Consider the following 14,331-nt stretch of genomic DNA (forward strand, 5'->3'; position numbering starts at 1 on the left):
GGCTTTTGTATGACAAAGTAAAGACACGAGAAGGAAGGGCTCCATCACGTAGGGTGGTTCGATGTCCGACTTGTTTATTGAAATGGTTCACAGGGCACGTAGATGCAGAAGCTGGGAGGAAGGACGACGTGGAGGCGGCTAAGGGGTGGCATTTAAGGAGGAGGGATAAGCGCGAGAAGGGTTGAAGAGTGCATGGGAAGGTTGAAGAATGACATGGCATGATGAAGAAGCAGCGCAATGCCTAGCGATGGTCACCGATGGAAGGGCGACAGAGATGTGAAATCATGAAGCTAGGAAAAATCGGGAGGAGAGAGGGGTAGAGAGGTACCTCGGTGCATGGGTTTCGGCATGACTTGTAGAAAGCGGGCCCAATAGCAATCAGGGAACAAAGGGAAAAGCTTCCCCTCAATTGACTGATGACTGTCGCACATCAGTCGTCTTCGTGGGCACCTGATCCAATTTTGATCGTACGACGCGGAGCGCAACATGAACAAACCACCTAGTTTACAACATGGACCTTGTTGCAAGCAAATGTGGACAAACACAATGCTTGTAGCGGTATGCGTCGGACGCCTCCTGCGTGTGCCATGCGTCCCCACGAAGCCGACCCACACATTACCATCCTTCTCTTCTACTACATTCTCCCTCGACCATTCAGACACTCTCCATTGCTCTACCCCCTCTTGACTCTCCGCCATTGGACACACTCTCTCTTCCTCTTCTTTTCGTCCTGACCATCCAATCCCGTCACATCGCTGCCTCGTCCCTACCTCGGCCATCCAATGCGGCAATGCCTCTCCCCAATCGCTTGATCCCATCGGCGAGGGCAAAGTTGTCCCATGATCGTGGCCGGTGCGGTAAGCCAGAGAGAGGAGGCTGCAACCTGCGAGCGTTTTTCTACACCACTATGTTGCAATGGCGAGGGTGAAACGATGACGACAACGACATGCTTCTAGAGTGGTCACATGCGCCGTTGTGCTGCAGAGTGGCCATCGCAACATCACCTCTGTCACAGACATGGGGCAACGTTGCAACACCATCGGTGTTGCAGAGTGGGCACCACAACATCATCTCTATTGCAGACAGGGTCAACGTTCGCAAGACCACCGGCGTTACAGAGTGGTCATGACAACATCACCTCTGTTGCAACAGTAGAAAACGGTTAGACGGGCAACACGACTCATTTTACAGAGACTCGAGCGCAATATGATCCATGTTGCAAAACAGCTGGGGCGCAACTATGCGGCTGACGCAGAAAAGATCGGACGACTCTCCCGTGTGCCATCTAACGGCTGTCAAGGCGGCCGGCCCGACGCGATCCGATTTATCATCCGGCTGATGCGTAGCGCCGCTCGGGAGTCGGGAACAAGCGGGTGCCGCGGTAGTGAAACAAAGTAGATACCAGCCCAATCGGACGTACCATAGTTCTTTGTGTGGTGATCTGACGGCCAGGAATGGCTCTCGCGAGGAGGCCCTCGGCGTGCGGGTCTTCGGCCCTTGCAGGGGGGATAATTGCAGCCCTATTCGCTAGAGCGAGCGAACCAAGAGGGCGCCTCCCTCCCGATCGAACGACCAGAGAGAGAGAGAGAGGCCTTTTCCCCGAGTGCGACCGCTAGGGTTCCTAGTCGCCGCCGGCCCGCCGCCGCTACTGCCGGCCCTCCGCTGCGGCGTGCCCAGCCGGCCGAAGCCTCCGCTGCCCCGCCGCCGGAACAGGAGCCCAGCGGCGCCTCCCTCTCCCGCCCAGCAACGCCGCCGCCCGGAGCTACGCCGGCGACCAGTCCATAGGCAGGTAGCCCTCCGTCCTCCGTGACATCCCCCCTCACCCTCCTCCCTCCTCCCTCTTGCATCCTCTGTCTGTTCAATTTTTTCCCCGATTTTAGTATTGGATGAGTACTTGCCGTAGATTGGCTATATTGTGACAATATAATGAGCACTGTTTCTTGACGAGTACTTGCTGAATGATTTTTCCAGTGCACGTTCGAGTTTACATGTGAAAGGATCTTGCTTGATTCCGTTCCACTGGTCCATTGGATGAATAAACTCACACTTCACATGATCAAATTGTCGGTTGGCGTTTCTAGTAACTCTGTTTCTGTCATCATCGCAGGAGATTATGGAGTGTAATTCTTCAGATGTGCAAATGTCACACTGCGCGGAGGGTTCCGAGACTACAATAGAGATCAAAATCAAGACTTTGGATTCCCAAACATACAATTTGCGCGTGAATAAATGTGTAAGTTGATAATTCATGCTCGTATCAGAAACTATGGTTATAAAGTTGCTCTCTTGGAACACACGATGTGTTTGTGTGGTTTTCTGCTGTACTCTGGAAACCCTTAGCCGTTTCCATACAATATTTGTTCACAATCAGTCTGATTCCTGCAACGTCCTCCTATTTTTTCTCAGTGAAATCACTGTTGCAAATTTCTCCCGTTAGTAATTTTGAGAACACACCAGCACATCCATATTTCATTAAGCAATGTGTTAGTTGGATGCCATTTAATATAATGCCTTTATGCCAAACATTAGAAGTTGCAACTAGTCCCTCTCCCTCTTATTATCTAAGACTATCTTGATTTGGTACTGTTATGTGTTGTTCATAGGATTCTTATGGTGTATGATTCAGAATATTCTCCAAAAGATCTCATACTGCCCTCATGGTATATTTTCTTAGTTTATTGAGTGCTTTTGCCAGAACATATATTTTTGAGGAAGTTTTGATCAAGGCATCTGCTAAGTAAAATGATGTCCAAGTCCAACGAAATTATATGTGTCATAAGGAGTATGATGGGTAAACCTTAGGAGTGATTCTCACTTGCTTAGATATTTTTTTGAATTGCAGTCTGAATGTGTTCAGCCTGCCCCCTCTGCATTGAGGTTCAGCACAGAGCTGAGCTGCACACATTGAAATGTCATTTACCCGAGTACTAAGTAATCAGCTCGACTATGCTAGATTGTCGATGCCTTTCGTGTCCCAAGCATTTCCCACAGCAGAAATGAAGCACCATGTCCTGTGCTCCATATGGGATGATGCCTTTGCTGCATAAAGGGTATTTTTTATAGCAGTCTTTCACTCGTCCCTTACTATTCATGTGTAGCAGTACCATATGTTCGTAGTCAATTAATTGTGGAGATGATGACAGTAGGCTATTTTGTCAGTATGGATATCTATTTAATTTTGAAAGAGACTGGTTTAGTTCGGAAGATAAAGATATGATTTGTTAGTAGGGATGAAAATGGAGTGGAAACTTTCCGTTTTTCCGGAGGAAAAATGGAAACGGAGAGGAAATATGAAAACGGAAACGGAAATTTACAAAACGGAAGTGGAAATGGAATTTTTTATGCGGAAGAGGAAACAAAAACAGAACGGTGTTTTCCGGTGGAACATGCATGGAAATGGAACTTTCCGTTTCCGTGAATATGGAATTTCTGTTTTTACTATAGACCTATAGCTGCTTTGTAGCCCAACCACCAAAGAGAACACAATGACACAATTAGTAGAATGGATCTAAGGCCGAACTTCTACTACCACACATGTACTCAGCTTGACCCTATACGCAATTGTCCGGTACTACTACAATACTATGCTAAGTTGCTAACATAATGATATTATTTTGTAGCCATGTTAACAACTCATTGAATTTGTTTGTTTTTGTGTGTATTTCTGTATGATTCAAGGGGTTTTTAAGTTCCGATCAATGCCTATTTCTGTTTCCGTATCCACTTTGTATTCGCTCTGTGTCCGTTTCCGGTAGTATCTATTTCCGTATTCATTTCCGGGGTTTCTGTATTTGTTTCTGCTTCTGCAAAAAAATGTGAAAACAAATATGGTAGCACTCAGTTCCGTCCGTTTCCGCTCCGTTTTCATCCCTATTTGTTAGGAAAGTTGGGATTCTATTCTTAGGCATCAAGTCGCGTCTTTTCTATAGAAGGGGCATCATGTATCCTGTACTGATTATGAATGAATGATCATAAACTAGTAAAGATCCAATGTCCGTCCTGAACTTCCTCTTCCTCATCCCTGGTGCCATGGCCATGGGCCGCGGTAGGTTAGAGTTGAAACCCATAAGATCTCAAAACCTAGTCATGATGTTGGCACATGGATAGCTAACTTGCATGCACTCCTATCCATGGCTCGTTTTTTGGTAATATTGCACTCCTTCAGGTCTCTCTTGATGGACTCCTCCCATGTCAAGTTTGGTCTACCTTGACCTCTCTGGACATTATCAACACTCTTTACCGGCACTTCTGGAGGCCTGCGTTGTATATGCCCATACCATTTCAGACGATGTTGGACAAGCTTCTCTTTAATTGGTGGTACCCCAACTATATCACGTATATCATCATTTCAGACCGCTCCCTTCTTTTGTGGCCACATATCCATCTCTGCATGCGTATCTCTGCTACACCTAGTAGTTGGACATGTTATCTATTAGTTGGCCAACATTCTGCGCCATACAACATCGCTGGTCTAATCGCGGTTCCATAGAATCTGCCTTTCAGTTTTTGTGGCACTCATGTCACAGAGGACGCCAGAAGTTTGGCGCCACTTCTATCCGGATTTGATTCAATAGCTCACATCTTCATTGATATCACCATTCTTCTGCAGCATTGACTCCAAATATCGAAAGGTGTCCTTATGAGGTACCACCTGCCCATCAAGGCCCTTCCTCGTGCCTAGTAGTACTGAAACCACACTTCGTATACTCAGTTTTGGTTCTACTAAGCCTAAACCTTCTGATTCCAAAGTCTGTCTCCACAACTAACTTACTACTTGCTAATTGCCCATGTGTTGTTGCAACAGGGGCATACATATTCTAGTGGTTCAACATCAATATTGCCCGACATAAATCTTACACCCATCATATTCTAGATTTTGGTAAGATTTGATTTGATTGGAGTATGATTAGGGGAAGGCAAAGAAAGTTCTAATTTATTGAGGCTTTGGTAAGATTTGATTTGATTTGATTTGGGTATGGGTAGGGGAAGGCAAGGAAATTTTTGATTTAATTGAGGTTTTGGTAAGATTTAATTTGATTGAGTTAATGTATGATGTGGGGGAGGGGGGATCGAGGAGAGGGGGGATTGAGTTAATGTGCATGTGGTTTTTAGGAAGAAAATCGTAAAACTAGGTGGGAGGGGATTACGTGGGAGGGAATGGAAGAAAGGGTCGAAACCTTGGAAGTAAAGATCACCCCGCACTATCATCGACTAGCACCACATCATCCGCAAAGAGCATACTCCATGGGATATCTCCTTGTATATCCCTTGTGACCTCATCCATCACCAAAGCAAAAAGATAAGGGCTCAAAGCTGACCCTTGGTGTAGTCCTATTTTAATTGGAAAGTCACGAGTGTCGCCATCACTTGTTCGGACACCTGTCACAACATTATCGTACATGCCCTTGATGAGGGTAATGTACTTTATTGGGACTTTGTGTTTCTTCAAGGCCCACCACATGACATTCCGTGGTATCTTAGCGTAGGTCTTGCCTCCTTTCATCCTTCTTAAAGCCTCCAAAATAGACGATGCATTGAAATATTTTTCAAATAGTGGGTTCTATTCCTATTTTCTCAAAACATGTCAAATTGTGTAATCTTGTTAATCTTTTGTCCTATTACAGGTGCCAATGCCTCTGCTAAAGGACAAAATAGCTACCGTAACTGGAGTATTGTCTGAACAACAACGTTTGATTTGTCGTGGGAGAGTCTTGAAGGATGATGAACTTCTCTCTGCTTATCGTATCCTCATGTACTTTTAACTTGCATTCTTATATTTCTTGTCTTAACTATTGTTTACTTGATCAATGGATATCATTTCTGACAGAGGTTATCATTAGATGCAATCCAGTGCACATTATTTTCTCTTGAGAAAATGCAAAACTTTGTTCCTCGATGCATTAATAGAAATGAGATAGTTACATTAGAAGTCTAGGATCTAGGCTATGAATGCCAGACAACTTAGCCCTCATGTTACATTCTTCGTACTTGCAAAAGCTGTTGGACACATTTAACGTCTGCCAATGCCCATTCCCTTGCCTCCACTTGCATCTTTCATCCAATGCATAATATGTCTGGCTGTTTGCCGTTGAATATTCGCACATTGCGAACGAACAATATCATAAGAAAATCAGGTTACTATTGAGTATTATAATGGAGTATTTATTCCATTTACGGTTTTCTGTCGTTAGTTTCACAAGATTTTTAGAGGATGTTTGTCACATTGTTGGGGATTTATGATGCTCCATTTGGAATTGTTTTGGTATACACTTCTAACATGGATGCGTCTTCTGGTGCAGCAGCAAATCTCTTTTATGTTTCTGTCTGTACCATTATGCAAAGCCATGAATACGAATACGCATGTCTTCACTCCTGTCATGAGAAGTTCCTAAAACCCAACTAAAGTCTCCATTGGATCATGCCAACAAAATGTTATATGTGTCGTGTGTCAAGTTGTATTTAGATTCAGCCCTGTAAATGTTACTCCTTAACAGTAGTTTTTAGATGTTGAAGATGGCCATACTTTGCATCTTGTTGTTAGACAACCAGGCCAGCCAGCTGCATCAGGAAATGCAGGAAATGAAGGTATGTGGAATTTTTCAATTGTACAGTATGAATGTTTTGTTAATTGAAACCTTTTTTTAAGATACATGGTTATCTTTGTATCTGTGCTATTTAGTCTTTTTTAGTTTGGAGTGCTTGAATACTTTGTAAGCTTCTAAAGATGGAAATAGTTTTCTAGTCATAACTGCAGTTCGTGCTATATGTTGAATCTCTTCATTATGTTATTCTTGTTTTTGTTGTTTCTGGACAGAGCTAGTGACCATTCTATAACAGTGCAGTGAAGCAGGTGTTGTGACCTATGTGTCATTGTGATTGCTGGCACATACGGTTGTTTAGTTGCAAAATAGTAATGTTCAAAAAATTGTCAAGCTTAAGCGAACTGAAAGGCCAAAGCTTAGAGCAATGGGTGCTTAAGGTTTTTTAAAATTTGGCTGTTTTTGAATAATATGCACAGGAAAGTCGGAAACATAATACATAGGCAACTGAAATAGCATCTAAAATGCAGTTCACACCATAGCAAAAGGTTCACACAGCAAGCAAAATAGCAGCTAAAAGTCTAAATTGCAGTTCAGTTCAAACAGACATATCCTAATAATAAGATAAATGGCATGTTGCCATCAAGTGCGCAAGCAGCCAATCTTAAGTGGTGCGTGCAGTCACCACTTCATCTTCATCATCCTCGTAATCTGTCCTCCGAATCTGTCTTCTCTGGTTCTTCTTTTTCAGACTCAAACTCTTAATCATGAAGATCTGTTTCATCTGACCATTCTGCAAGTACTCTGAGGTGTGAGCTTGTTGCCCTCATCGTATGGTCATTTTGGATGATAATCTGTAAACATCCGCAGTTACTATTTTTAGATTGTTACAGCCTGTGGCATTGGTAGACTAACCAGGCACAGTACAGTAGGGAATATGATTTCATTTTGTATCTTAGGAATCACACTTCCATGTTCTCAGTCTGAATACAAACTTCTTTTTTATTGGAAATAGCAACTTCTGTTCCTTTATAAACTGTCAAAATATTTCAGCTAGTGTATCAAATTCAACTCGTCTTCATGGTCGCACGGTTCGGAGTATTGTGCTTGAGGCTGTAGATTTGGACCAGGGGAGTGAATTCTCTAGCATTGCCCAGGTAATTCAACATGCTCCATATAATCTACTTGTTCTAATTCAAGAATATCTATATTTAGCATATATGACTGAGGTTTTGTTCAAATTGCCTCTATTCTTCTTTTGGCAGATTCTCCAGAGCATGTTGACCAGCCCACAAGTTCAGGTAATCCAGCATTCTCAAAATACTTCTTTAGATCAGATCTTCAGGAACTTATTTGGGATTAACTATTTTAATGCCAGGGTGGATCAGCACCTTCTGATACCAGACCTTCAGAACCTATGCAATCTTCATTCCCAAATGATGTCAGGGTCGAACTTGATCAGCAGCAGGCTTCTCTGCATTTCCCTGAAGCGGCAGTTGGATCATCAATGCCAAATGTAAATCTTTGCGTTGTCTTTCATCCTCATCGCACGCCTGGTAAGGATGTAATGTCACTAACATACTCTTATCTTTTGCAGGTCATCCCTGATTCCGTGAGTACAATTTCTCAGTACATTAACCTTATGAGGGACTCGTTTAGGAGGGAAGGCTTCAATGGAAATGGTTTGACTGTGCTTTCAATCTGCGATAGCATCCATTTTGTAGTTTGTTCTGTGAAGATTTACCCCCAGTTCTCTTCTTTTGCAGCACAAACGGTGGGTAACATTGACCCTGGAACTGCAGGAAGTGCTCATGCTAGTGGTACACAAAGCCAGGAAAGCCAGCCTGGTTCAACTTCTGCACATCATGTACTTCCTACTGCAGCATTGCTAGCTGAAACCATGCACTCTACTAGACAACTTCTTGTTGACCTGGCTGGAGAATTGCTATCTGTAAGTTGCATCTTTCAAAGCCTTCTGGGTTTCAAGTAGCTGATGCAAAATGCTAGTAGTCCTTATCATTTTAGCAAGCTGTTTTTGTTTATTCTTGTTCAGCTGAGAATGCCGTTTATTTAGTTCTTTGCCTATTCCCTTTGATAGCGGACCTCAGATATTTTCGTCATTATATATTTTAAATTCTAGCTATTCAAATGATGCCATGTTGGTATACCCGGTTTTATTATTTTAATTGGATAATGAGCTGTACAAAAGATTTTATGTTTATAGTGAGTAACCTATTTAGCTACAAAACTGAATTTGACGTTAGAATGTGTTAACTTCAACGCGGCGTCAAAATGAATTAATGTATTGTGTGTTATGATGTGGCACTTCAATATGAATAAAGGGCTGAATTAATGTATCGTGTGTTATGATGTGTCTAAGGATTCCGGTATGAAAATTTTGTATTTGGCTGATACAGGTTTACTTGTTGATTCAGTTTGCTGTTTATATATTAAGTTACTGTAATTATCAATTTTTACATCACTTACCTGTGTTTGAAGTCCGGAATTTGAAATCGTGTTATCATTCTAGCAACTCTCGACGCAATTGGGAGATCTTGGGAATGTAAGTGACTCCACAACACGGAGGAACCTTCAACAGAGTGCAATGAGACAAGGTGTTCTCCTCCAGAGTCTTGGTTCATTACTTCTAGAACTTGGTCGCACCACAATGATGCTTCGTATCAATCCCGCACCTGTAGGTTTCTGTGACAACTATGTTTACCTCATTTCAGATTGGAAACGATTTTGTTTTTGTACTTCTGCACTGACCCATTTACTATTTTCAGTCAGAAGCGGTTGTAAATTCTGGACCGGCTGTTTTTATTTCTCCATCTGGGCCAAACCCTCTAATGGTTCCTGTGAGTTTTTAAATCTTAATTTAGAATCAATAAATAGAGAAGGCATGTATCCTGTTTATCCATTTGCTAACTAATTTCTGTCCAGCCTGTTCCGTTTTTTCCAGGACCAAGATCTGTCCAAATGGGTCAGATGTTTTCTAGTCTTGGTTCACAAGGCTCTGTTCTACACCCAAGAGATGCTGATGTCCATATCCGTACAAGTGAGTAATGCTTTCCTCTGTTGATTCAGTTTTCCTTTTGGAGCATTATCGGTGTGTGAATTTCATTTTTTGCTTTGTTATGTACCGAAGGTCTGTTCAGCTATCATCATACCTTAAGTTAGTTAATGGTGGAACTATGGAAACACGAGTTCTGAGAGTCGAGTAGTGTTGATATTGTGTAGACTGGAGTCCTAACTTAGCAGACTGAGTAATCAGTACATGTAGGGTGAATGTGTCAGTTAAAAGTTTCATTTGTCACAACCTCTAGCTTGAATTACCAAATTGTTGTAAGAGCCAGTTTAGAAGTGCAGATCGGGGGTGGTTTAGATCTGATGTCTTATCTGGTATATTATCAATCAGAACATGCAGGGTGGGCGTGTTGATTCAGAGTTAGATCTAAGAATTCATGACGCTTGCTTTTAGCAATTTATGGGGGTATGCTAAACTTGATGCAGTTAGTAAGCACGGATTGGGATCTGGTTTTATCAATTTAGGCCCCGTTCGGTTTACAGGATTTGCGGCCATTCCAAAGGAAAGCTAGCTTGTACAGGATTTCTTTCCTTTTACCTGTTCGGTTCAGAGGAAGGCTGCAAAACATTCCAGAGGAAAGCATTGCTAGGCATGCAGATTTCACAGGCTTGGGCAAATCCACCCGGAGCACATTTTTGGGCGGAGTCCCGAGGCAAACAGAGCAGTTGCACTGTGTGGTAGCATAAAATATTCAAGCAAAAGTACGGTGCTGAACTAGTAGCCTAGTAAAATATTGGGTTAGCTACTGTTCATTACTCTAGCCGTTCTGTGTTTTTGTGAGCCATCCGAACGCAAGTCCTAGCTCCTATCCCTTGTTTCTCTTTTCCACAGTTTTCCACTATTCACTCAATCCAATTCCTGCACAGTTTGTTTTTCCTTTGTTTTTTATGCCTGCACACCGAACGGAGCCTTATGGTTTTATACTAAACTTTGTGCCAGATGCAAGCATATATTGGGATTGGGAATTATTTAGAGCTGAGGTAGTATTGTCATATTAAATAGACCAGAACAAGCAGAATAGGGGGTGTCAATTTAAAGTTAAATAATTGAATCAGGAGAGAGTTTTTTCTGTCCGTGGCTTGTGATTTCCCTCCACTATTTCTGATATAAATACTTATCTCTTTTGCATATGTTGTATGGGTCTCTCTTCCGGTTTGACTTGAAAGAATAAATAAATAATTGATGCATCTGGGATAACTGCCTGGCGTGTTCATTTTCCTTCTGTTGTTACTTTGGTTGATGATAATGGTTAAATGCCAGTCTTTTTGGATGTTAGGTGGGTCTGTGCCTGTAGCCAGTACTAACCCAAGTGAATCGGTTGGGGCACAGCAAGCACAAGAACATACAGATAGAACTGGCAATGCTTCACATTCAAACGCTAGAGGAGCATTTGCACGAGTTGCAGGTGGTGCTCCTTTTGCTGTTGGGTCTGGAGTTAGACTATTGCCACTTAGGACAGTTGGTGCTGTGCCTGCTGGCATCAGTCGCTCTCCATCGGGTTCTTCTAGTGGAGGAGTTGGTGTTATCATTCCAATGATCACCAGAGTTCATCAAAGAGTAAATTCTAATGGTAGCGGTGCACGAAATGGTCAAACTCCAAATGAACCTCATAGTGACACCCATGCTAATCTGCAACCGAATCCTCAGCCATCTCAAGCACATGAAGCAGGTGAATGAGTTTCCTCACTTCATCTGTGTTGTTTTCGTCCTTTTCAATTGTTGTGCTATTTGTTCTTTAATAAATCTGTAGTTTCTATTAGGGGTTTAATCTGGTTGGGTGGAGCCATATTCTAGGAGCTCAATTTATGCTATTGAAAATTTGTTCTCTAGCAGACTCACGACTAATGCGATCCTGAATCCGGGTCCTGTCAATGCCCACTGATCCTCATACCTTGTTGGATTTGGACAGTTCTTTTTTTGAGAAGATATTTGGACAGTTTTTGTTGGCTGCAGCTCGGATTCGGATCATAGTTCTCATCGATTCGAATAATATAGTGAAGGCGGAGGATGCTAAAGGGATATGGGTGCCATGTCGATGGTAACAACTGCCATCAAATGAAGTCTGTCCCATAGGTTTGACATTATGGGTGTGCTTGTTAGCCTGTTCACTGTGACAGACCAACAAGTTGCTTTTTTTTTTCTTGAGTAATATCATGGCGTGGTCACTTTGCTTTCTGTATGTGAACTTATGTTCATACATGTGCCGAATATTGCAGGTAGAAATGTTTACACAAAAACGCTTACAGTTGTTTCTAGTTTCTACCCTGAACCAATATCTGTAAAATAAAATAAAATGCTAGAACATTCCCCCCGTAAAGAGATCAAACCGATGGTTTTGTAAAAAAATTCTGACAAAAAACTGACATTACCATATGTATGTCCATATATATGATTTTTAAGAAGCAAATGCTGTTAGGATATGAGAGGGCAATATCTGACTTAATCTGATTAGTTTCTACCTGAGTTTTGCATGCCACTCCTTGATGATTCTTCATTCAGTATTCTGGTCCACATGTTGACCTTTTGGTGTTTGGAAAGACAAGGCTGAACATGAATGGATTTTGTTTTAGGTAATCTGGGACATCCGGTCGAGGTCAATGTGGGGAACACTTCGCAGGCTTCCCATGGTCAGCAGAATGGCCAGGGTCCTTTTTCTCAGTTGATGGACAGTCTGCAGTGGATTGGATCACTGTTTTCTGGAGAAAATCCCCCAGCAAATGGTACAAGTCAGCATGCACCAGCGGCTTCTGCTGAGCCGGTAGATGCTAGAAACCATGTAGTACCTGAAGCTTCAGTTGCCAGCGACGAGGGGATACGCTTTGCTAATTTGGTCAGGCAAATTATGCCACATATCTCCCAGGTTGAAAACCAGCCTCAAAGCACCCCAGCAGACACCAGCAGTACTCCTTCACAGGCAAATGCAATCCCTATTTCTGTAAGTAACTTCAGAAATAACATGGAGTTATTGGTAGATGTATCGTAACATTGAGTACTGAATGCAGGCTGCTGTGCCCGAGAGCGCAAACGGTTCAAGGGATGGGCCAAGTGATTCCAGGAATTCACGTCAACATAGCCGCGACCCAGTTGATGGGCCTAATTCTAAAAGGCAAAGGTACATTGCACGTCTCACGCATGTTTATCTATCTTCTTATGATGATAATTATTGATGTTTCATGAGATCGATTTGTTTCATCTATTCAAGGAATGATTTCCCTCGTAATTGGCCTTGAAATATCTGTGGACTAATCATTTGACCTGTGTTGGCCATTTGTTTTTGCAGAATGAGTGAGTGATTCAGGTGGGCTTGTTATTGTTGGGTGGGCGCTGCTTTTGCAGTCTGAGCTGAGAAAATTTTCCAGTTGCTGCTACACCAGAGAATTAATGATGATGATACCGTGAGTCATAATCTTATTGAGACAAGTGGAATTGTTTCTGAGTGTATAGTCGAGCCTTGGGATGTTAGGCGGTTCATAACCTGTGCTATTCCTTCTTTGCACAGCAGTGTCTGTAATCCTTTTTACTTTTTTGATGGAGCATAAGATGTTTTGCAAACTGGTACCCATCTCCAATATGTGGAAGTCAATTATATTTGGGGTGGAAATATCCGTGCGGTTAATCAAGCCTGGCTTGGTGCTTGTTGCAGTAGAGCCCATTTTTCTGTCACTTGTTGCTGTAGATCATCCTCGTTCTGGTCAGTTCAGGGGGTAAGGAAAATGCATGTAGCATGTTGCTTGAAAGGCTCTTCCTGTGCACGTATGGTTAGGGCATCTACAACCTGAGTTGGCAAATCTGGGCTCTATACATCCGTGGATGCCCTCAAATTATCACAGAAAAAAGTACATAGTCCTAACATAGTTCAATCATAAAATTTGTTCATAGTGAATAATTGATACGCCCTCAAATTATCACAGAAAAAAGTACAGTCCTAACATAGTTCAATCATAAAAATTGTTCATAGTGAATAATTGATACATAAAACACATAGGTGATTTTCAGCATGGATACACATATGATCCACAAGATCATTGAGAAGTTGCATATGCACATGTTGATCTTGAAGTTGTCAATGCACCTTAAGAAAGTTGGTAATATGCTTTGTCTCTTGTTCCGAGAAGCGGACCTAAACACCGGGCTTCTCAAAATCATGCCCTTCACCCTTGTCCTTGACAATCATGTTGTGCAAAGATTACAAAACATGTCATGAGCTGTCAATGTGTCCTCGCTTCCCACATCATTGCAGCTCCATGAACAATACTCCAACGAACTTGGAGCACTCTGAGTGCCCTCTTCATATCTTGCTTACCACCTTCTTGGGCTTGTGCAAAGAGTCATTATTTCCTAACATGAGGATCCAATATAGTGCCCTCTCCACATCCCTTTTACCACCTTCTTGGGCTTGTGCGGAGAGTCATTGTTTGCTAACACGAGGATCCGATATAGGAGAGCTCCTATGCGCCGTTCGCTGCAGCGAATTATCGAGCGGACGCACAGGCGCGTCCAGCTGGGCCGGCCCATTCGCGCAACGCAGTGAAAAAATCCCAAAAAATTATGCTGGAGAGAGGGATCAAAACAGGGACCTCCATCTTTGTATGCACGAGCTAACCATAGCGATAGACAAGCTTTCTTGGTTTGCTATGGCGTGCGGAGCTAAATGTAATGGAGACCCAAACATTTTCTCAAATTCCTAACGCAAAAATTATTTTG

General features: G+C 42.6%; 1 protein-coding gene across 4 annotated transcripts; it reads left to right on the forward strand.

Moving 5' to 3' along the window:
* Window positions 1-1,492: 1,492 nt before the first annotated feature.
* Window positions 1,493-13,269, forward strand: LOC123060181 (ubiquitin-like domain-containing protein CIP73). 4 transcript variants are annotated; one of them, XM_044482761.1, is made up of 16 exons: window positions 1,493-1,789; window positions 2,108-2,233; window positions 5,625-5,742; window positions 6,505-6,585; window positions 7,593-7,696; window positions 7,805-7,840; window positions 7,918-8,055; window positions 8,137-8,221; window positions 8,306-8,490; window positions 9,070-9,234; window positions 9,326-9,397; window positions 9,483-9,597; window positions 10,904-11,296; window positions 12,198-12,562; window positions 12,630-12,739; window positions 12,908-13,269. In XM_044482761.1, the coding sequence occupies exons 2-16, from the start codon at window positions 2,114-2,116 to the stop codon at window positions 12,918-12,920; spliced, it is 2,100 nt and encodes a 699-aa protein (XP_044338696.1). In that variant the 5' UTR covers window positions 1,493-1,789; window positions 2,108-2,113; the 3' UTR covers window positions 12,921-13,269. The 4 variants fall into 4 exon arrangements, with proteins under 4 accessions (XP_044338696.1, XP_044338698.1, XP_044338699.1 ...); XM_044482763.1 differs by having other exon boundaries at window positions 12,198-12,541; XM_044482762.1 differs by having other exon boundaries at window positions 1,525-1,785.
* The last annotated feature ends 1,062 nt before the right edge of the window (window positions 13,270-14,331 follow it).

This window comes from Triticum aestivum, chromosome 3A (assembly GCF_018294505.1).
Source record: "Triticum aestivum cultivar Chinese Spring chromosome 3A, IWGSC CS RefSeq v2.1, whole genome shotgun sequence".
In the NCBI taxonomy this organism is placed as follows: domain Eukaryota; kingdom Viridiplantae; phylum Streptophyta; class Magnoliopsida; order Poales; family Poaceae; genus Triticum; species Triticum aestivum.